Source organism: Hipposideros armiger, unplaced genomic scaffold (genome assembly GCF_001890085.2).
Source record: "Hipposideros armiger isolate ML-2016 unplaced genomic scaffold, ASM189008v1 scaffold_172, whole genome shotgun sequence".
NCBI lineage: Eukaryota > Metazoa > Chordata > Mammalia > Chiroptera > Hipposideridae > Hipposideros > Hipposideros armiger.
The window spans coordinates 1,611,019-1,635,778 of record NW_017731522.1 but is presented as its reverse complement, the minus strand read 5'-3'; the positions used below and the strand labels follow the sequence as shown (position 1 = coordinate 1,635,778).

At 38.0% G+C, this 24,760-nt stretch overlaps 1 protein-coding gene across 4 annotated transcripts in view; it reads right to left on the bottom strand.

Moving 5' to 3' along the window:
- SLC25A26 (solute carrier family 25 member 26) overlaps positions 1 to 24,760 on the bottom strand; it is a 149,172-nt gene that overhangs the window by 21,800 nt on the left and 102,612 nt on the right. For all 4 annotated transcript variants that reach the window (XM_019652057.1, XM_019652059.1, XM_019652058.1 and 1 more), the window contains one exon: positions 7,395 to 7,439. In XM_019652057.1, coding sequence (XP_019507602.1) covers positions 7,395 to 7,439 — 45 coding nt within the window. The remainder of the gene's footprint in view (positions 1 to 7,394; positions 7,440 to 24,760) is intronic.

Sequence of the window (24,760 nt, the reverse complement as noted above, 5' to 3'; positions counted from 1 at the left end):
TCTAGATAAGGGGTAAAGATAATAAGAATTTGTAAGAAAGTCTTCAATGAATGACTGTGCTGGTAATTAAAGGAAAGACATTTCATTTATTATTCTTGAGTAAAAACAAATGCTGAGTTTGCTTAGTAATATTTAGGTTTTATAGTTAGAAAAATAATATTTTGGACTATATATGGCTATGTTTTACTGGAGGGGTATTTATTCTGACTAGGGGTTCTCTGAGCTTCCTGGATTGGTATGCTTCTTAGTTTTGGGTAGAGACAAGAGGTCCCATTCATGTTAACAATATCTAAATATATCACTGAGTAACAGTTACAAAAATACAGATTATTGTAACTGATGCTTATGATGTTGACTGTGAATCAGGAAGAAAAGGTGTGATTATTTTTAATACTTCTACCTGTAAAAGCATACCTGGCTTCTATGTTTAAATACTAAATAATCTTTTTAAGAGATTTTTATTTAAAATGGTTAAAATGAAAGATGAGGGACTTACACTGACAAACCCCATTTCTCTAGAAGCAGATACACTGACAAGCCTCTATCCTCAACATTCTCATGAAATAATGTATATGGAGACCCTGAGCAATGAGCATCTTCTAAGTTACTATTATTTTGTTTATATTACTAAAGGTATGGGAAAATTTTGTTGTGGTTGGGGTGGTGAGAGACATTTTAGCTATTAATAAGAATTAACAACAATAAACAAGTTATTTACTCTTCAACTTGTATAAAAACATAGTTTTTATAAAGTACTGGCTGTTTAAAAGGTTTATAAAATGTAAATGAAAAATCTAAGTTATTATGTTATACACTGTACTATAACTGAAATGATAATCCACTGGCTCCTGATTTCTGTTACAAAGCTATTACTTCATCTTAGAAAACCATCACACAATGTCATAGTCTTATATAACCAAACAAGTTTTATTTTCATTTTCCTTCAAAGTTGCATCTGAGCTTAAAGCTTGCATTTCTACTAGCTACTCCTTTGCAGCTTTGTAACACCTTGTTACGAAGCAAAACTATTTAGACCTAACAGCACCTTAACAATCCTTTATACTGTACTATACACTGACATTGAGTATTCAGACAATAGAAAAAAATGACATTCTTAAAAGACATTTTATCATCTTTCAAAATATGTTTATTATTTAAGCTCAGTAAGAGTAAGTCTATGTTATAGCTGTGAAAATACTTCTAAAAGAAACTAATTAGAAACAAAACAGTTAATGTATAGTTATCCAACTTTGAGCTTGAAAAAGAATGCTAACCTTCAAACAATTAGTAAATAGTTATAAACACCTGCTGTGTAAAAGACAGAATCATAAGGAATGTAAACATAAACACAAATGACCAGAAGACAAAGTTCCTTCCTCCAATAAGCAAAACCTGCGAGGAATTAACCCTTGGGAAACCATGCTCTGCTCCACTAATCACCATTAAACTATTTGTGCCCACAGGGCTGGGTGATCGAGTGCTGACTTGTGAATAAACACTGTTCAATCCCTGCAGAAAACCAGGGTGTTTGGGAGAGCTGGTCTGGGAAATATTGTAGCCAGGGCTTTTAAGCTTTATGTCATCAAGTTAAGGAATCAACACAATTTGCAGAAATAACTTAAATAAGTTGATGTGATATAATAGGACCTCAACTTTTTAGCAATTTTTGAGCATGTGAAAGAGCAAACGCATTATTAAAGATATCGTGTGCTATGTGCAGTTATGGGTAAAATGATCAAGAGCATCAACTCTGCAGTCAGACTGCCTGCTTCGAATCCTGCCGGTCCCCCTCAGTATGTAAAGCCCGCAGCCTTGGCCAAGACACCAAACTCTTCTTCAGTTTTCACTTCTACAAAATGAAGACCATAAAGCACCCACCTCACAGAAGTGTCATGAAGATTAATAGGAGATAATCCATGGAAAGTGTGATCACAGTACCTGGCGCATTGTAACCCTGAGAAATGTTAGATTTTTTTATGATTGTTTTTGTTACTACAGGTATCATTAACGATGTTAAAAGACTAAAAGGGTGCTGGACAGGAAACCAAGGACTTGGGGAACTAGACGAAAGACAACTCCTGAGCCCCAGGTTCCTCGTTTGGCGGGAAGAACAAGGCTGACCTCCCTGGGCTGTGTGTGACACGAATGAAATGCTAATAAATATACAGCTGACACAGATTTGGACTGTGTGGGTCCACTTATACACGGATTTGTTTCAGTAGATACACAGTCGCCCCTTTGTACTCCTGGATTTCCCATTCGTGGATTCAACCAACTGCAGGTCAAAAGTATTTTCAATCCACGTATGCGGAGGTCAACTTAAGTTACACGCAGATGTTCGATGGTGTGGGGGCCGGTGCCCCTCCCCCTGTGCTGTTCAAGGGTCACCTGTAGAGTGCTCAGCCTGTGCCCGGCATATAGTATCTGCTCAAGACACAGGGATTCTTTAAAGTAAGTATTCAGGAGATAATAAGTGCATGACTAAATAAACTGTTATGAAAATGCTAGGAAGGAAATGACCAGGTGTTGTGATTACTGAGGAGGGAAGGTCCTGCTCTCAGAGGGGTGGGTGGGAAATGCCTCTCTGAGGTGACATATGATCTAAGACTGGGGAATGAGAAAGCCGGACATGACGAAAGCCTAGGGTCAGGGCTTGAATGGAAGTTCAAAGAGGGAAGGGTTTTTGTCAGTCCTCTTCGTCACTGTATCTCCAGACCCTAGAAAATGCCTGGCGCATAGCAGGCACTCAGTAATGGTGTACAGAGTGAGTGAATAAAGAATACTTCTGGCAGGGAGCACAACAAATGCAAACACCCTGGGTAAGTACTAGCTCGGCATGTTCAAACACAACAGAGAGGAGGCCAGCAGGGCCGATGTGCATGAAGTAGACACCGCGGCTGCAGCATAGTCAGGGTGGCCCGGGAGGTGACACCGTCAGTGAGGTAGGCAGGGGGCAAATGAAAAGGACCCTATCAGCCACAGTTTAAACGCCTTTCAAAGAGAAGTCACTGATGGGTTTTTGCAGAGAATAGTATGACGTGGTTTATTTCTTCAGAAGATCATTCTGGCTGCTGTGAAGAGATGACAGTTTAGAGAAGCACGAATGGAATCAGGAGGCCATGTGAGGGTCCAATGTTAGAGGTTTCAATCAGAACAGTGGACTTGTTGATGGAATGGACTATGAGGGACAAGGGCAAAGGAGAATGATTCCTAGGTTTCTTCTTTAGCATGCAAAGGTCTGTGCTATTAACTGAGAAGGAACAACTGGCAAGGAACAGGTTGAAGAGAAGGAAAATAAACAACAAGAGCTCTTATCTGAACAGGTTCCTCTAAGGCCTCTGAGTGAGGGTATCAGCTGGGATGTGGTCATTGGAGACTGGAACTCAGAAGAGGAGTCCACCACAGAGCTGCAAGAGTGCAAGTCATCCATATAAAGATGGCAGTCAAAGCCACGGGACGATACCAAATAATAAGCTACAGGTCTTCATCGGGTAAGGAGAGCCATGCACTCCCTCACGCTCCTCTTGTTGGGCTGTCAGAAAGTGCCAAACTCACATAAATCCTAAAGGAAAATGATCTTCTTGGAAGTTCTGGATATGATAATCTACTTTTATTTCCCTCCTCTTTATGGTGTCTCGTCTTCTTTCATCTAAAATCCTTTATATAAGTATATGAATTATAAATATATATATGAAATGAGATAGTGCAGTGACATGATTTGGGGAGGCGGGGGGATCCCACGTTACCTGAAGAGTGTTCAGTTACAGGCGCTTACCATGACATTAACTGTGGATGTGTGCATCTCTGGTAGGCTCTAAGCTCCCAGGGGCGTTAGCTGTGCCCTACTCAACTCCGCAGTGCTGAGAAATGGAACAGTGTGCAGCTCAGAGTAGGCAGGCAGCACATGCGCACACCAACCTCATGCGTCACTTAGCTGTAAGTGAAAGGAGTTGAGGCCTTGTTCGAATATGCTAAGGCTTAGTTCTGAGATGTTTTAAACCCAATATAGGGCATGATTAAATAAAAATCAGCAATATAGCCAAATGCTAGGTAAGTAAGGGAAATCTTCAGAGCCGGGGTTAAAAGACATCAAGGAAAAGAAAAAAAACCAAAAACTGAATTGGCTTTAAAAGATGCATAGTATTTGGACCCATGCAAGCACATTTCAGAAAGGAGCCAAAGAACCGGGGCAGTGAGGGGACTATTCTGGCTAGAGGGAAGTGATTTGGCAAAAAAATATATATGTGGAGGAGAGCTGGAAAAACCAGTAAGAACACAGTGTGGACATCCCTGAGTGCCAACAACGTCATGTTTTAGAGTTTTAGAAAGTTATAAATTTCTAAGAACTTCAGAGAGATGTTTAAGGAAGAACACACAAATTCAATGTGTAGAATGGATGAGAAAGCAGAGGAACTGTTAACTTAGTGCAGGCGTAAGTTAATTAGTCTGGTAAAAAGGAAGCCACAGGTTCCAAAAAGTTACAGCCAACCAAACTTGGTGAATGACATGATATGACATGGAGAAAGACAAAGAAGAGAATCAGATTGTAATTTGGGGTATGAGGCCCCAAAGGGTCAAGGGAATAGTAGTATGATTAACAGGGATCAGGGAGACAGCAGCAGAGTGATTTCAGAAGAAAGGTGACAACTTCGATTTTAGGCAGAGGACGGTTAAGATAAGTGGCCGTCCCAACCTCCCGACTCCCACTCCTTATAGCATAATGTGCACACAATCTGCTAACGTCCTAAATTCCAGGGTAGAATTTCCACATGAACATAATAGAGTAACCCTTCCATATAATACAATCTCTCTGTGGTGGCATAAGCAAATTTAAATGGATAAAATCATACACACAAAAATAAAAGTGTCAAAAATTGTATACTTCTAAAAAGCACTATGATTTCACATTTGGATGTCTTTTCTTTAAAAAAACACTATTACATGAAAAGATGCTCGGCATTACTTAGCCATGAGGGAACTGCAAATTAAAACCACAATGAGATACCAGTTCACAACTATCAGAATGGCTAAAATTTGTTTTAGAATCTAATAATAACAAGTAATGGCATGGCTGCAGAGCAACTGGAACTCTCATACATTGTTGCAAAATGGCAGAGCCACTTTGGAAAAACAGCTCACAGTTTCTTACAAAATTAAACTTATACTTTCCCTATGGCCCAGCTACCCCCTACTAGGTACTTACCCAAGGGAAACAAAAACATAGGTCCATACAAATACCTTTATGCAACTATTTATAGCAGCTTTATTCATAATCATCAAAAACAGGAAGCAACTCAAATGTGCACTAACTAGTAAACAGATAAACAAATTGTAGGACATCCACACAATGGAACACTACTTAGTGACAAAAAGGAGCAGACTACTGGTTCAAGCAAAAAAATTCATCTCAACAGCATCATATTAAGTGAAAGAAGCCAGGCACAAAACACTAAAGACTAAATAGTGTGTGGTTCTCTTTATATGATAATCTGGAGAAGAAAATACTACAAATATTCTATATTTTGGTTATGGTGGTGTCATAAGCATTTATCAAAACTCATAAAAATGTACACTTATAAAGGGTGAATTTTCCTGAATGGAAATTATTCCTCAATAACCCCAACTTAAATGTGTGTGTGTGTGTGTGTGTGTGTGTGTGTGTGTGGTGTGTGTAGTATGTGTAGCATTTTAACATTTACGCTAAGAAAATTGTTAAAGTTTAACATTTTTATCTATGATTACTCTGAAAAAGCCTAGACATTTCTTAACTAGCTAGAATACTACAAATGTCCTCGATACTGAAAAGAAATAAACCCCATATTTTTTCCCTCTTTGGGCCTCAAAACATTCCTATGCAGAGACAGGGCATAGGATGTTAGAGAGTGCGCAGAAGCCGTGTGAATGCTGCTTATTGAGACACTAATAAAGTGAGTCTTGTTTGCTGGACAGCTGTTGGCTCCATTGTCCTTTTGTCACACACAAGAGTGGAGAGCAGTTATGCTCGTGGAATGTGACCTTCTCATTGGATAGCTGTTACATCATGCCCGGAAACCCTGCCTGAGAAATCCATTTTCACCATGCACCACAAAGAAAATGGTAAAAACAAAAACAAACACAGCAACCATGAATGATCCCAGAAACCACCACATTAAATAAACTGTATTACTCCTTAAAATTAGATGTTACAAGACCTATTTCTCAATACTTAATATTCCAGAAGTTTTTATGAGTAATGCTTTGTGATTTTATTATCCTCAGTACATAATTGCAAAAGAATATTTTTTAGAGTCCAAATAATTTTTGTTAGTCTTCAAAAGACATTCTGCACGAGCACTCTATGATTACCAATTCCACGCAACTATGGGAGTAAGTCCTTTATTTTTTGTATTACCAAATGCCTACTTAATTACTTTGCCATTTTATAGTTTGGTCATTTATAAACCATTTTCACTTGAACAAGGGCTTTCAAATCTTTTGATCATTATACAGTGAGAAATAATTTTACATTGCAACGCAGTACAGACGTGTGTGTGTGTGTATATGTGCATACAACACTAAAGTTTTGCAAAATAAGACTTATCGTTACCACATAAGATGTTCTCTATTAGTAATTTTCTTTTTTATTCGTCTTCAAAATGCTGACACCCATACAATTCATATTATGACCCACAATTTTTAAAATCATCATATCAGAAGATGAAAAACAAATACATCTCTGCATATCTGAACACAGATTTTTTTTTAAATTTGTTTGTTTGTTTTTAAACAGGAGTGATCTACCGAGGCTTACTCACAACTCACCACTTCTGCCTTCTCACTGGGGGCTCCTAGGCTTAATGAGCCGGGTGAGCAGCAAAGATGGAGGGCCCGCAAAACAGCATGGCCCCTGCAGCTCGGAAGCGGAGGCCTGGCCTAGGCCTACAAATATTCAGGGCCCTGCTTTCTTTCATTTTTCATTTACCCTCAATGTTATTCCTTAACTTCTACACACACACACACACACACACACACACACACACACACACACACAGAGAGAGAGAGAGACAGAGACAGAGAGAGACAGAGAGAGAGACAGAGAGAGAAAGGGACAGAGTGAAGTGAAATAAATTCAACTGAGTGGAAAAAGAGCTTCCATCCAGAAGAAAGAAAAGCAGTTTTCCCCTAACGTCTGAGTATTTCAGTTACACCTGTATGCTTATTGCTCAGCACTTGTTAAACTGAACAAATTTAAAAGACTGAACTGGCATGTATCACACACACAAAACACTTTCAACTCTTAATAATTTTGAGTGTTTAAACTGTTAGTCAGTGTTATATTCTATTATTCCACACTAAAACTATTGGTTATTTATGATAATTAGAGAGAAATTTTATATGAAGATTGGAAAACTTACTTTTAAGGATTCCCACAAGGGAAACTGGACCAACGAGAAAGGAATCTGGAGAGATAAAAAAAAAATCAAATAAATTAGGCAGAAAAGATTAGATTTTGCTTAGCATTACTATATGGACCCATAATTATTATTTAGAAACATTACTTCATTTTAACTTTATATAATAAAACTAACATTAAACAAATGTATAGATTTTAGAAAACAAGTTAACTGTAACTGCCTTTTGAGTTCTACTTGAGCCCAAGAGACATAAAATGATGCTGTGACATCCTGTTGAAATGGACAGAGAAGCACAATATGGAAAGGCTCTGGCTACTGAAATGACAAAATAAATATTTCTCATCAGAAGCAATAAAGACTTTAAAGACTTGACATTTTTCAGCTTAAGAGCTAGAGCTGTCTACTCCTTAGTATGACAATTGTTAGGGATTAGAAGAGAAATGGGGATGAGGAGAAGAGATGGAGGGGAAGAGAGAGGGTGAGGGAGTAAGTTGGGAGTGGGTAGAGAGGGAAAGGGCCAGAAAAGCTGGGAGAGAAAAGGGGAAGGGAAGGAAATAAGAAAGAGGAGAGAGGACAAGAGGGAGGGTGACAAGGAGAAGGAAGGAGGGTAGCAAGAATGAGACAGAGGGGGCAAGAGAAGGGGACAAGTAAGAGGGGGATAGAAGAAGGGGGGATAGAAAGAGGAAGAAAAGTCGGAGAGAGAGAAGAGTGTGGGGGAAAGGAAGAAAGAGAGAAGGAAAAGAGAGGGAGATAAGAGGGAGATGAGTGAAGAAAGGGTAGAGAGGGCAAGGCGGGAGGGAGTGAGGAGGTGGGGAAGAGAGGAGACAGGCAGAGCCGCTTGCAGGAGTAAGCTGCGAACAGGACTAGAGGAATGGAACGGTGATGCTGGACGTCTGCACCCTTAAAGTAAGAACAGCTTATCAATGTTGGAGGTGTGGAGGGCTCAGAAGAGATGGGAAGCAGATCAGGGCCTGAAAGCCTGATTTATATACAAGAGCAGGAGCAGGGAAGATTAACATGTAGTAATGAAGTATGAGTGGTGTAGATACTAACACACTTAAATAACAAGTGTTAACCATTAGTTGTATAACAGTAACAGCTACAATTACAAAGCACTTTTCATGTGTCAGGCACTGAGCTAATAAGCACTTCATAGGTTTTATTTCATTAAATCCTCACGACCCTAAAAGACGGTTAGCTATAATTACCATCCCCATTTTACAGATGAGAAGAGGTGGATTCAGAGAAGCTTATAACTTGCCTAAAGGCACACAGCTAGGAAGTAAGAAGCCCAGACAATCTGACTCCAGAGCACTGACTAGTACTGTACCTAAAATACATCTAAGTGCATTTATCTGCACATACTAAATTCACCCTCAGTGTAATCTACTTGCTTTCTAGAATTCTAAAATTCTAAAATAGAAACCACCTCCATGATTCCTAAAATAAAACGACCTTAACTCCAGTGGACCCGATACACCAGCCTATAGAATATCCATGCACCAGCTAATGGCCTATGGTAAGGGTGCTGCTGCTCACAACCAGGCCATGGATCCAGGATTGTTATTATGTATTCAGCTCACTTGCAAGTGAAAACTAAACGTGGCCTTTGAACATTAACAATATGGGTATGTGGGGAGCAGGTAAATGCTGTGCTGGCCTCCTCTCATGACCACATCAAAATTACAACTAAACTACAGAACAACCATCACTTGAATTGCCTGCCAATTAGCTGAACAGAAGCCTACAACTAAGGACATACAGAAAAAGTCACTTTCAGACTGGAAGGAGTGGTGGAGATGCAGAATGGGCTGGTCCTCACACACATGTGGCAGTTAAAAATCAGAAGGCTATCTCGGCTACAGAGGTCCCACCTGAGGAGCGAGGGGTCCCAGCCCCACATCCGGCTCCTCAGTGCAGGGTTCCAGCGCCAGGAAGAGAAGACTCCAGAACTCCTGGTTATGAAAAAGAGTAGAGATTGCTGCTGAATGAGACAGAGTGTGGCTGGACTTACTCTGCATGGACTTACTCTGACAGACTCATTCGCTCTGAGCTCCAGCACTGGGGCCGCCTCTCAAAAGGCGCCAGGGACATAAGGGGAGGAATGGAGTTGTCTGGCTTCAAAGTCAAGGCTGGAGCAGCAGCTTTCTCTCAGACAGAAGTGCTGGCAGAAGCCATTGTTCCTTTGTTGAGCCCACCTCCCTCCAGGCGTACAGACACGGGCAGATGTCATATCTGTGTCTCCATCAACCTGGCTACACTGTTCACCCCACCCAACTTGCAGGCCCACCCAAGCTACTTCCAGTGACTTTTCCATACAAACGGCCTGTCTTGGCTCATGCTGCAGACTTTCTTAAAACCTCTCAAAGGTTCACAAACCCCAAACAAGCAGCACCTGGCCTTGGCATGCCCCATACCTCTTGCTAAGCAGCCCCAAGCCTGGCACATGTGGCAGCCAGCCTCAGTTCTCAGCTTAGCCTCTCCCAGGTGCCTCCAAGCCCAGCGTAGGACTGCTTGGGGCTCATGCCAGGTGTCCCCAGGCAGGGCACAGGCTGCAGCTGAATGTGGCCTGTGACGGGGCCCCTCCCAGGAGTCCCCACGGCCAACACACCCAGTGGCCAACTTCAGACTGAGCCAGAGCACCATCTGGCTGCCTCTGCAAGTGACACACCCAAAGGGCAGACTGGGCAGGCACGAGAGCCCCACTAAAGAGAACCCTGCTCTGTAGGGTCAGCCCCTGCACAACAGCTCCTCCACTGCAGTCACGGCCAGGCCTCAACCAATCAGCCTGAGGGTCAGTCCTTCCCACTGATGTGCCAGCATCAACGCTCAACTACAACAGGAGGGCACACCCCCACAAAGGACACACATACAGCACCCAGCTCGGGTGACCAGGGAGACAGTGCCACTCTGCCCCACAGGACACCTACTAGTACATAAGGCCACTCTACTAAGACCAGGAGACATAGCAGCCCTACCTAATACATACAAACAAACACAAGCAGACAGCTAAAATGGGACAACAAGGAAACATGTCCCAAGTTATAGACTAGAACAAAGCTCCAAAAAAGAACTAAACAAAATGGAGACAAGCAATCTACCAGACGCAGAGTTCCAAACACTGGTTATAAGGATGCTCAATGATCTCAGGGAGAACTTCAACAAAGAGATAGGAAACATAAAAATGGAGACAGAAAACATAAAAAAGAACCAGTCAGGAATGAAGATTACAATAACTGGAATGAAGAATATATTAGAGGGAATCAACAATAGATTGGATAAAGCAGAGGTTCAAATCAGCAATTTGAAGATAAAGTAGCAGAAAACATCCCCTCAGAAGAGCAAAAAGAAAACAATAATCCCCCCAAATGAGGAGAGTTTAAGGAGCCTCTGGGACAACATCAGGAGTACCAGCATTCACATCATAGGGGTACCGGAACAAGAAGAGAGAGAGCAAGGAATTAAAAACCAATTTGAAGAAATAGTGACTGAAAATGTCCCTAACCTGGTGAAGGAAATAGACATACAGGCCCAGGAAGTGCATCAAGTCCCAAACAAGCTGAACCCAAACAGGCCCACACCAAGACACATTATAGTTAAAATGACAAAGGTTAAAGACAAAGACAGAATCCTAAAAGCAGCAAGAGAAAAGCAGTTAGTTATCTACAAGGAAGCTCTCATAAGACTGTCAGCTGATGTTTCAACAGAAACTTTGAAGGCCAGAAGGGACTGGCAGGAAATACGCAGGGTGATGCAAAGCAAGGACCTACAGCTAAGACTTCTCTCCCCAGCAAGGCTATCATTTAAAATCTAAGGACAGATAAAGAGCTTCCAGACAAGGGAAAGCTAAAGAAGTTCATCACCACCAAACCAGTATTACCAGGAATGTTAGAGGAACTTCTTTAGAAGAAGAAGAAAAAAAAGATAAAAAATATGAATAAAATGTCAAAACTACATATCTATCAACAATTACTTTCAATGGATTAAATACTCCAATCAAAAGACACAGCGTGGCTGAATGGGTATGAAAATAAGACCCTTACATATGTTGCCTACAAGAAACTCACTTCAGATCAAAATACACACATTGACTGAAATTAAAGGGATGGAAAAAAATATTTCATGAAAACGGAAACAAAAAAAAACTGGAGTAGCAATACTTATACCAGACAAAACAGACTTTAAAACAAAGGCTATAATAAAAGACAAAGAAGGACCCAGTTATCTCACTTCTGGGTATTTATCTGAAGAAGCCCAAAACAGTACTTTGAAGGGACATGTGCATCCATATGTTCACTGCAGCATTGTTTACAATGGCCAAGATGTAGAGGCAGCCTGGGTGTCCATCAATGGATGAATGGATAAAGGAGAGGTGGTACATATACTTGTATACAGTGGAATATTACTCAGCCATAAAAAAGAGTAAAATCTTGCCATCTGCAACAACATGGAAGGAACTAGAAGGTAATTTGTTGATTGGAGTAAGTCAGACAGAGAAAGATAAAAACCATATGATTTCACTTAATGTGGAATCTAAAGAACATGATAAACTAACAAAACATAACAGCAAAGACTCATGAATACAGAAATATTTTGATGGTTGCCAGATGGTAGGGGAGTTGGGATGGGTGAAAAGGGGGAAGGAATTAAGAAGTACTAATTGGTTGTTACACAGTAGTCATGGGGATGTAAGGTATAGCATAAGGAATATAGTCAATAATATTGTAATAACTATGTATGGTGTCATATAGATAATAGATTTATTGGGGTGGTTACTTCATTAGTTATATAGATGTCTGATCACTGTTGGTACACTTAAAACTAATATAATATTGTATGTCAACTGTAATTGAAAAAATTTTTTAATTATTTTAAAAAATAGGTATTTGAGTCTGTGTGTGCGTGTTACCTTCCCATGAATTAAGGGCATTAAATTAGTTCTAAAATATTTATACTTAATCAGAAGTTAAGAGTCTAACATCATTTCTCTTACTCTGCTAGAAGAAATGATGGCCCTGGGCTTGACAGTGGCCACAGGAAGAAAATCTGTCTTCCATTCAAAATGGCAGTGGGGGGTGGGGGGGGAATCAATGTCAATAGATTAGTTTAAGCTAACAAACTAGAATCTCAGAGAAGTTTGTCATCTTCATGAGCAATACCCCACCCCATATGTCAAAGTTCTACAGTAGGGGTCAAATTTAGTTTAGTAGTTTTGTCACCAAACATGAAAGCATCTGACACTGTTCATTCTGAAACTAAAGTGTTGGATTTCCAGTGAAATTAATTATCAAAACCCCAAAAACTGTAGAATAGATTTCTAATTCCTTTTCTAAATTTTAAAAAACATACAATATGTAATAAAATACCCAAAAAGACTAACAGGCAGATGATTTTAATGTTCTTCTTTGTACTCTTTCTTCCCAAATGCAAATGTATCACATTTTTAAAAACAACATAAATATTTCACAATTATAAGATGAAAAAGGCCTTATAACTTATTATAATTGTCCATGCTGGCATTTTTCATTTATTGATTAAAATAATCCATAAATATGCATTGTATGTTATCTGCGCTTTTCTGGTAGTTAATAAATAATATTAGCTTTTGAATCCTGTAGATGAACATTTTGCCCATTTTACTCTATTTAAAGTTATTCGTTAAATTGTTCCTTTAATTTAAAAAACTAATCTAAAAATCACACATTTGAAATGGCCAAACTATTCCATTGGGTATTTATTTTTAAAAGTTAGCCGACAGTAAATCCCAACTTTATTCTCTAAAACAAGATTAACTGACAGTCTAAGGTAATTAAATGTGCTGTAAATGTTTAAATAATTAAATTTATTTCTGGTTCTGGTAGTGAAATATCCCTCTAAATGTGTGAAAAATTTTCAAATATTCTTCAAGTCAAAATCTTATTGAATGCATCTTGTCATTTAATATATGAAGAAACAATAATGAAAATGTGTTCCCCACATGTGAAAAAAGTACTGCCAGCAAATATGGCTCCACAGCTAAAACAAATACTTCTCCCAACTTCTACAGCTCCCAACATGGCCTGTCAGAAAGCGCCCTCCCTCCCCATGTCTGGTTTGGAGTTACATAACAGTGATGTTTCTGCAAAACGTGGAATTTTAAACCCCAAACAGATGTAAGCTGTTATTCTAAAATGTTTTATAGATGAAGAAAATGAATAGCTGCACTCAGAGGTCTTATATGCCAAAACACAACATACCCATTTTATTGCACCAAAAGTTACAAAATGGCTCACTGTTGTGACCTTTTTAATGCCTCCATTTAAGATGTTTTGTTTGAATAAGGTTGTTAAGACCCAGGGCACTAATAAGTGAGCAGCAGTAAACACAGCTACCATCAAAGAGCAGATGTAGAGGGGGGAAAAAACCTGCTATAATTTAACATGGATTCCTCTAGTAATAAACATAGCAATAATTCTACACAAGAGTGCATCTGAGGATTCCACATGAAGTAGATAAAATGAAATCTGGGTGTGGTAAACAGGGGAAGGAAGTGTTGGGCATTACTAAAAAAATAAAGAATCTACGAAATCATTAATAAATTATGAGCACGCTTTTCCTATCACAAAGTATTGGGCTAGAATCATCCTTGAAGCCAATAAATGTTTATAACCCTGTAACCTTATATAAGCCCTGTAACAAATAACGTGATTTATAATACAACTGAGGGGATATGAAGATATATGAAGACAAGTCTTTTAAGATATTGTTTAGCTCTTAAATTCTACTTTTCAATAGAATCGTCAAATTAGAAAATGAATACATTTTTTTTTAATAAGACTTGATTGTAAACTGCAATGAACACAGTACTACTACTTACTACAAGTGATCGGGAAGCCTAAGGAACAAGAAAGTACATGTAAAAAGCTGTGAAAGCTATCATACTTTCAGAAACAACCCCAAAATTCTCTAGCAATAAACCCAAAAAACGACAGAATCACAGAAACTGTGTGCTAAGCCCTCAAATCAGAAGGGGTTTGAAAAATAATAACACAGATATTGGGGTGGGTCCAAGGACTGGCCCACTCTAATTGTCAAGGGATCCTATAAGTGACCCACAGGGTAGTGTTCTCTTTGTTGTGTGACAGTGTCCAAATTTCTGTGCTTGGTTTAGTATTTTCCATTCTAATATCACACAACAACAAAGCCAATTCTCCTCTTAAATACTGTGCCTTTTCCCATTCAACCCCAGTGGTAACCAAGGACAAATGAAGGTAAAGACCTAAAAACCTGTGGCCCCAAAGTGACTTGTTATTAAATTTAAAAAGTGAGACCCATACAAATCTGGTCTGCTAGCATATGACATATCAAGAAAAAAATTCTAACAATAAATATATACTGGTTTTTAAAGTTAACTATAATCCATTTATGTGCACTGCAAATAGAGAAAAGAATATAAACCTAATAAAGGAAATTAGCTTAAAAGTTGGAAAAACTGAAAGTGAATTAGTGCATTTCTAAAACATACTAAAATTCCTAAAGCATCTTTCTAACAAAAGCACAAAATGGACAAAAGAATGTGAAAATCTGATATAGAAAAAGAGTTTGAGCAGTCTGATTATCAAGTAAATCTATTAGATCTCAAAGGCAGGAGAATTGAGGGTATTAACACTTACTACAAAGCTATAGTAAGCAAAACAGTGTGGTAGTGGTATCGACACAGGCATACAGACCAATGAAATGGAATAGAGTGCCCAGAAATCAACCCTTGTATCAAATGATCTTTGATCAAATGATCTTTGACAAGAGTGCCAAAACCATTCAATGGGGAAAAAACAAAAGGCTCTAGGCAAACTGGATATTCACATGCAAAGGAATGAAGTTGGACCCTTACCTTACAGCCTTTGCAAAAATTAACTCAAAATGGATCAAATATCTAAATGTAAGACCTCAAACAATAAAACTCTTAGAGGAAAACATTTATGGCATTGGTTTTGGCACTGATGTCTTGGATATGACACCAATCCACAGGCAACAAAAGCAAAACTAGAAAAACGGTACTACATCAAAATTTGAAACTTCTATGCCTTAAAGGACACAATCAACACACTGAAATGGGAGAAAATAAACTTCAAATCATATATCTTATAAGGGGTTAATATTCAGAGTATATAAAGAACTCCTACAACTCAACAACAAAAAAACAAACAACCCAATGTCTTAAATGGGCAAAGAATTTGAATAGACATTTCTCAAAAAAAGATACACAAATAGTCAACAAGCATATGAAAAGATACTTAACATTACTAATCATTAGGGAAATACAAACCAAAACCATGACGAGATATCACTCATTAGGAAGCTACTATCAAAAAATCCCCAGAAAATAACAAGTATGGAGGATGTGAAAAAATTGGAACCCTTATGCTCTATTCGTGGGAATGCAAATTGGTGTAGCTACTTGGAAAACAGTAAGAGGCTCCTCAAAAAATAAAATAGAACTACTTTATGATCCAGCAATTCCACTTCTGGGTGTATACACTAAAGAACTGAAAGTAAGGTGTCAGAGAGATATTTGTACATTCATGTTCATAGTAGCAGTATTCACATTAGCCAAAAGGTGGACGTAGCCCAAGTAATCATTGATGCATGAAAGGATACACAAAATATGGTATACATGTATAATAGAATATTAGCCTTAAAAAGAAGAAAATTCTGACATGCTACAGAGTGGATGAACCTTGAGTACATTATGGTAAGTGAAACATGCCAGTCACAAAAAAAACCCAAAAAAACAAATACTGTGTGATTCCACTTATGTGAAATATTTCATATAAAAATAAATTCATAGAAACAGAAAGTAGAATAGTGGCTGCCAGTCGAGTAGTAGCTGGGTGAAGAGGGAATATGGAGTTACTATTTAATGGGTATAGAGTTTCAGTTTGCAAAATGAAAAGAGTTTGGGAGACTGGTTTCACAACAATGTGAAAACGCTTAATACAACTGAATTGTACACTTAAAAATAGCTAAGATAGTGTTATGTGTATCTTAACATTTTTTTTAAAAGATACTGTTAATACTACAGACCGGAAGAAAATATTTGCAAAACATATCTGACAAAGGACTTTCTATTCAAAATATATGAAGAACTTCCAAAACTTAATAAAAAGAAAAATAACCCAATTTTTAAATGCACAAAAGACTTCAACAAACATTTCACAAAGAAAGATATACAAATCACTAATATAAACACATGAAAACATATTCAACAGCATTAGTCATCAGAGAAATGTTAGTGAAAACACACTGAGAAAACACTCTGGTGGTTCCTCAAAAAGTTAAAGAATTATCATACAGCCCAGAAAATCCACTCTTAGTTATAAGACCCCAAATAATTGAAAACTGGGACTCAAACAGACACTTGTACATAAATCTTCACTGCATCATTATCCACAATAACCAAACAACCCAAGTGTCCATGGACAAATAAATGAATAAACAAAATGCAGTATGCCTTCACAATGGAATATTATGCAGGCGTAAAAAAGAGTGACATTCCCATATATGCTATAACATGGATGAACCCTGAAAACATTAAGCCAAATACAAAAGGACAAATACTGTATGATTCCACTTATATGAAATAGCTGGAATAGGCAAACTCAGAGACAGAAAGCGGATTAAAGGTTCCCTGGGGCTCAGGACAGAGCGGGTTGAGGAGTTACTGCTTAATGAGTAGAGTTTCTGTTTGGGGTGATGAAAGACAGTGATGGTTGCACTACACTGTGAATGAAGTGTACATGTAAAGTGATTAAAATGGCAGATTTAATGTTATATCTATTTTACCACAATTTTTAAAATAGTTTTTAAAAACCACACATTGAAGTACCATTATACAACCACTACAATGGCTAAAATGAAAAAGACTGACAAAACCAAATAATAATACTCTCATATTTTGCTGGTAGGGATTTAAAACAGAACAATCACTTTCAAAAGGGGTTTTATGAGTTTTTAGTTGATCCAGAAATTCCACTCCTAGGTATGTATTCAAGAACAATGACAATACATGTCAACAATAAGATTTGTACATGAATGTCACACCAGCTTTAATCACAATCGTTAGTGTCCATCAACAAGAGAAAGGCTTTAGGATTTGTGGTAATTCACAGAGTAGGATATTAGGAGGAAAATGGAAAGAACTACTGATACATTCTGTAACACTGATGATTTTCACACACATCATCTCAAGAAAAAAAAATCAGACACAAAAACAGTTTATACTGTATGATTGGATTTATATAAAGTTCTAAGAAAATGCAGAACAACCTGAGTGGGCAGACTGACTGGGATGGGATACCAGAGAATGTTCTAGGGATATGAGAATATTCAATATCATAGTAGGGGTATGGAGTACATGAGTATATCCATTCTTCAAAAGTATATATGAAGGATGACTGGTTAGCTTAGTTGGTTAGAGCATGGTGCTGATAACACCAAGGTTGCTGGTTCAATCCCGGCATGGGCCACTGTGAGCTGCGCCCTCCTTAGAGTCAACTAAGCCATTGTAGCTTGAAAGCAATGTGTGACCAATGACCAAAAACAAACAAACAAGCAGAATTACCATAAATCTGAATGTAAGTTTGGCCAGGTATAAATAAAAATGCTATGATTTTTTTAAGAAGTATATGATTTGTGATTTCAATGCATACAGATTTTATCTACAAATATAGCTATAAAAATTCAATAGTTATCAAGGTGAAAGGGGCTGCAGATACATGAACAATATATTCAGAACACTGGTAACTGTTGAAGCTTGGTGGTGAGTACTTTGGGGTTCATTATACTCCTCCCTTTACCTTGTGTATGTTTTAACTTGTCCTTAATAAAAAGTAAGTGTACAAGTAAAGCAGGGCTACATGGTCATTATTAAAATTCACATACAGAAGCCTGGAAATAAAGATCACAGCGAGCTCCCTACCTCCAGTTAACCAAAGTTAACTGACTGATAGTTTGAGTTATATCTTCTCATTTATCTCAACAGATTTAGTTTTAGGTTTTTTTAAATCAATTAATGTGTATATAGTTCCAAAATTTGATTTTTTTCCCTGAACAATGTCTTAGAGATATTACCATGTTGATTAATACAGATCTGTCATTTCTGACCATTGAGTAGTATTTCATAATATTTATTCCTTGATGGTTTATTTTCAATTTATTCCCTCATAAAACTATTTTTTGTTTAATTGATAATTTCTAATATGTAGGAGATTCTAGATACAGCATACAGATTGTAAACATATAATTTTTAATAACATGAAAGGTAAGGGCCAACATTAACCCTTCATTAGAATAACTGTCCTTAAAAATGCCCAGTGTTAACATTCAGGAATATCACAGCACATAGAAATCCTCTTTTAGGTATCAAGTTTAAGAAATCAATCAAAATGAAAATCAGAAAGTCACACTGGCTTTCACATATCAAGTGAGTGATTCTAACAAACCATTCAACATTAACTGACTCCCAGTGAATGTTCAGTACTTGCATTGATTTAATCCTGTTTCCACAGGTCTGTAAACATAACTTATGCAGTGGAATTACGGTATCAAGAAATGCTAACCCATGCCTGACTTAGCAGAATGTAAATATGAGGTCACAAATATTGTAGATACAAGTTGTGCCCTATCCCCCACCCAAAAGAAACTATTTTTGGTAGTTGGGAATTCTTAAGAATAAAATTAGAAATACTTTTCAAGTTTTCCTATTTCTGTATAAATACACACACATATACATGGATTCCCTCAATGATCCATTTATTTTCATTGGCTTCTTTACTGAATGAACTGTGGATTGCTCCACAATCCTTATAATAATCAGCCATTAGGAAGATTCTTGCTAATGAAACCTGAAATTGTCTTTTTGTGTATACGAAGCAAATGAAGAAGCTCATTTTCGGTTCTTCACAGAGTCACTTCCAATGAAGCAGTGTTGATTTAAACCTTCTAAGAAAACAGCTACAGAGTAGTGGAGGGAGGTGCCTGAGACTCAGCAGTCTCAAAACCAAAATTCCTGTCAAGATGTTAGAGCTCTGGCACAGGGTCAGGAAACAGATGTTTTCAGTTGGAATCTGCATGCAAATTGAATCCCTTACAAAATATAATCAAGTTGTCCTTAAGGTTTTTTCTGCAGCTGAGAATGGCATTAGCGTGCATAGTTCAGTTGTCTTTCCCACCAGCTACTCCTCCCTTGCCTTCCAACCAGCACATTTAGCTCTTTCCTCAGGAAGCGAAAAGGGGCTCGGAAAAATGAGTAACCACCCCCTCAAAAAGTCCTACAAGGGCCAGCACAGTGGCACGTTGGTTAAGAGGTGGCTTGGGACGCCAGCTCTGAGCAGCAGGGCCCCGGTTCGGATCCCACAGGAGGGCCAGTGACACTGCCCTCTACAGCTAAGATGGTGAACATCAGCTCGACCTGGAGCTGGGCTGCTGTGAGTCGCCAGCATCGGTGTAGGCTGAAGCCCCTGCTGCAGTGGACTGCATAAGCTACCGTGAGCGGCTGGCAGTGGTGTGAGCTGCCAAGAGCCACCGTAAGCGGCCGTCCAGAGGCCAGCGACCGATCTGCCTCACCCGGGAAGAGCGCAATGATAATACCAACATGGGCCAGTGAAGCAACATCCTTCACAACTAGACTAAAGAACAAAAGGACAGCAACTTGTCTGTTCCCCTTCCTCCGATTCACCAATAAAATCTTTAAAAAACAAAAAAAGAAGTCCTACAAGAGGAAGGAGGTTGTTTCACTTATTATTCTACCAATTGCCCTTGTAAACTAATGCACATGCTTATTTAACCAGGTTCTCCCCATTTCTAAAGCAACTGGCTTTTTGGTAATAAAGATGTTCTGATTGTTTCCCAAACTCTAACAAATAAAAATAAAATTAATTAAATTTAGAAGACTAACCAGGCGCAATAACCATCTCACCTAAAATTCAAATCATTTGTATAGATACCTTCTTTGGGCATTTATGCAAAATTACAAAATAAGTCCTAATTGAAAAAGAATCATGAAAAATAAAAACAGGTTTGTAGAGTGGTTAGGCCATGTGAGCAGCTCACTCCTGATCCCTCTCTCCCTCCCTCCCTATGACCTACTTCCCTTTCTCTCTCAGCACCATCCCCCAACGTCTCCAAAATAATCCAGTGCTAGTAAAAACATATTTGAAAGCAGCCGCACTAACACAGAATGACAAGAAGGAGGCTGAGCGGTAACGTGGCACTGACCAATTTATAGTAGGGTCAGAAGGAAAGGGGCGAAGGGAGCAGAAGAGAAGACAGTAAGCTTGGTAAGGGCAGGAAGACGGCGGTGTCGGGCTATATGGAATTGAAGGCTTGGGCTCTTTGGGGTGTACAGGAGGAGACTGGAATGTGGGGTGTTTTTAATTTTTCTAGGCGCTGGGCAAGTGCCTGGAGATGAGCTTCTTGAAACCCTGGAAAAAGGACTATAAATTAATGGTTCTAGAAAAGGCCTGGCCCGTGGAGATCTGATGACCCTTGGGTGGGGAGAATGTCTCCTTGAATCATTAGAGGCCAAGACCATGAGTGGGCCCTAATGAGCTAACAAGGAAACTATGACAACATATAAGGAAGCTGAGCATCCAAAAAGACAGTGATCGGTCAAAACAAAGGAGCAAACCCACAACCAAACAGAGCTGCTTGAAAAGAGAGAGGTCAATATGGGTCAGAAAAATAACAAGGGAACTTAGGGAGATTTAAGTACAGCAGACAGAAGTCTTCCTGCATCTGAAAATCATGATTTTCTCCAAGTAAACCATACAGTAGGATAATTGAAGGAAAGAATGGATTATGGGAAAGGTCCCAATTTGTGGTCTGTGCGAGCAAATGGAAAAAATAGCTCAAAGCAGTTAAACAGAAATCATGAAACAGAAGATAAGAGATTTGGAGGACATATCTCATGAGATGAACAGCGATTCCACCAGAAGAAAGATAAACAGAGGAGAGACAATAATAAAACACATAATAGAAGAAAATTTACTTGGACCAAAGAAAGACCTCAATCTGCAGATTAAAAGAGCTTACTTTATTCTAGACACAGAGCTATGCATAACCTAGTAAAGTCCTGAACTCTATAAAAAAAAATTTACAAGCTTGCAGGTAGAAAGAACACATTACATACAGAGGGGGGAAAAGTTCAGAGAGGCACCAGACTTGTCATCTTCAACATTCGAAGCAATAGCAATGGTTCTAACAGACTACTGAGAGAAAAATGGTGGCCAAATGCCACACCTGGCACCTATCAGGAAAACAAAGATGTGTGGATACTCACAAAATGTACCCACATACCTCACACAGCAAAATGCCTGTGAAAAAACTGTGACTAAAGAGCAAACAAATTAGAGCAGAGACCCTCTGGGGAAGGACAGAAGAGAGAATAGTAGCAAGAAACAAGCTTTGTACTTGCATTTGCATCTTCTCTATATATAGTTTCATGTGTCTGTATCAATTCTACTGACTTTACTAACTATAAGAACAAGTGCTGCCAATTCAATTATAAATCTAATTCTAAGAAACAATCAATTATAAGCCACTTCTCAATTTCAGAAGTGCTAAAATGCAAAAAAAAATGCCTTTTAGAAGTATGAAATATGATCATTTTATATACAGTTTAAATGAGTAATGATTAACAGTCAGGCAGCATGTAATAAATTCTAAATCAGACCTGTTGAAACAAAACAGATGTACAGCAAAGCAGTATTTACTAAGCATTGAACTAAAAGTATTAAACTGTCTCAGGAAAATCTAGGAGTTGAGAGACGGGCTAAAGATAGTAGGAATAAAAGTATCCTAAAGTTCTCAACTGGGTATGGAAGAGGTAGGAAAGAAGGGAAGTGAAAAATTCTAAACTTCTCAACCTTACTGGGGAGGGGTGGAAGTAGAAGGTATAAAAATGAACCAATCCTGCAAAGTTAAGTCAGTGGGGGAAAATCATGAGTGTCTTATTTTTAAATAATGGTAAACAAATATTTCTAATTAGAAGTACAGGGAAAGAAAAGGTAATCATTAATGGAATAGAAATGTTTAGAATTTTTAAAGTAACGAGATTTAAAAAAAAGGAACCAAAATAACTTGATGAAACTAGGAAAAATAAGAAAAGGAATAAGAAACCACAAGTAAAAACATGTAACAAAGCAAGTTAAAAGAAAAACTATTTATACAACAGGTGAAATAAATTATTCCATTAAAAGATCTAACTATATTCTGTTTAAAATAAAACAAAATGATAAAGAAATGCTTAAAATAAAAGGATCAGCATAGAAATTAGGTTTAAAGGGTTAATAATGACTAAATGGGATTTCTTTTAAAAGGACATTAAAAGCCATGATGACAAAGATATGTTATAGTTAAAATAGCCATATTACCCAAAGCAATATACAGATTTAATGCAAGTACCATCAAAATCCCAATAGCAATAGAGCAAGTTTTGTTCTATTTCTTTATCATCAGATTTGTATGGAATCACACAAGAACCTGAATAGACAAAGCAATCCCAAGGGAAAAATAAATAAATAAATAAATAAATAAATAAATAAATAAATAAATAAATAAATAAATAAAACCAAGGCTGGAAGTATCCACTCCCTGACTTCAATTTATTACTACAAAGCAACAATAATAAAAACAGCATGGTACTGGCAGAAAAACAGACACACAGACCAATGGAATAGAACTGAGAACCCAGAAATAAACCCACATATATATGGGCAGATGATTTTTGACAAAGGATCCAAAAACATACAATGGAGAAAAGAAAGCCTCTTAAATAAATGGTGCTGGGAAAATTGGAAAGCCACGTGCAAAACAATGAAACTAGACTGCTATCTGTCATCATATACCAAAATTAACTCAAAATGGATCAAAGACCTAAACATAAGACCTGAAACAGTAAATTGCATAGAAGAAAGCATAGGTACTAAACTTAGGGCCAGCCGAGTGGCTCAGTAGGTTAAGAGCTCGCTCAAGTGTTTGAGCTCTGAGCAACAGCGGTTCGAGTCCGGCCTGAGCTGAGCTGCCGCTGAGCTGCCAACCGGTGGCAGGATGGCTCAGCTAAAAAAAATTAAAATAAACAAATAAATAAATAAATAAACTTATGAACCTTGGGTTCAGAGAGAATTTTATGGATTTGACCTCAAAGGCAAGGAAAGTAAAAGCAAAAATAAGTGAATGGGACTATATCGAACTAGAAAGCTTCTGCACAGCAAAACAAAAAAACCATCAACAAAACAAAGAGTCAATCAACCAAATGGGAGAAGATATTTATAAACAACACCTCCAATAAGGGGTTAATATCCAAAATATATAAAAAGCACCTACAACTCAACAACAAAAAGACAAACAATCCAATTTAAAAATGGGCAGAAGACCTGAACAAACACTTCTCCCAAGAAGACATACAAACCACCAACAGATATATAAAAAGATGCTCAACTTTACTAGCTATCAGAAAAATGGAACTCGAAACCAAAATGAAAGACCACCTCACACCTGTCAGAATAGCTATCAGCAACAAGACAAGTAATAACAAGCGTTGAAGAGGTTGTGGAGGAAAAGGAACCCTCACACTGGTGGAAATGTCAACGGGTACAGCCACTATGGAAAACAGTATGGAGGTTCCTCAAAAATTTTTAAATAAAATTACCATTTGACCCAAAAATCCCTCTTCTAAGTATCTACCCAAAATCTTTGAAAACATTTATTTGTAATGATATATGTACCTCTATGTTCACTGCAGCATTAATTATTCACGGTGGCCAAGACATGGAAATATCCTAAGTGTCCTTCAATAGGTGATTGGATAAAGAAGATGTGGTGCATGTATACAATAGAATACTACTCTTCCATAAGAAAAGATGAAATACTGCCATTTGCGACAACGTGGATGGATCTTGAGATTATTATGCTAAGCAAAATAAGTCAGACAGATAGAAAAAGTCAAGAACCATATTATGACTTCACTCATGAGTTGTGACAATTAAGTTCACGAACTTTTTGCACCGATGTTGCTAACTTCTTTTGATATTAGAGGAGTTATTCATTATGAACTTGTACCAAATGGACAAACAGTTAACCAATTTGGAAGTGCTATCTGGAAGTGCTGAAAAGGATGTGTGAAAAAGTTAGATGACCTGAACTTTTTGCCAACAATTCATGGCTTTTGCATCACGACAATGCACCAGCTCACACAGCACTGTCCGTGAGGGAGTTTTTACCCAGTAAATAAATAGCTGTATTGGAACACCCTCCCTACTCACCTGATCTGGCCCCCAATGACTTCTTTCTTTACCCGAAGATAAAGGAAATATTGAAAGGAAGACATT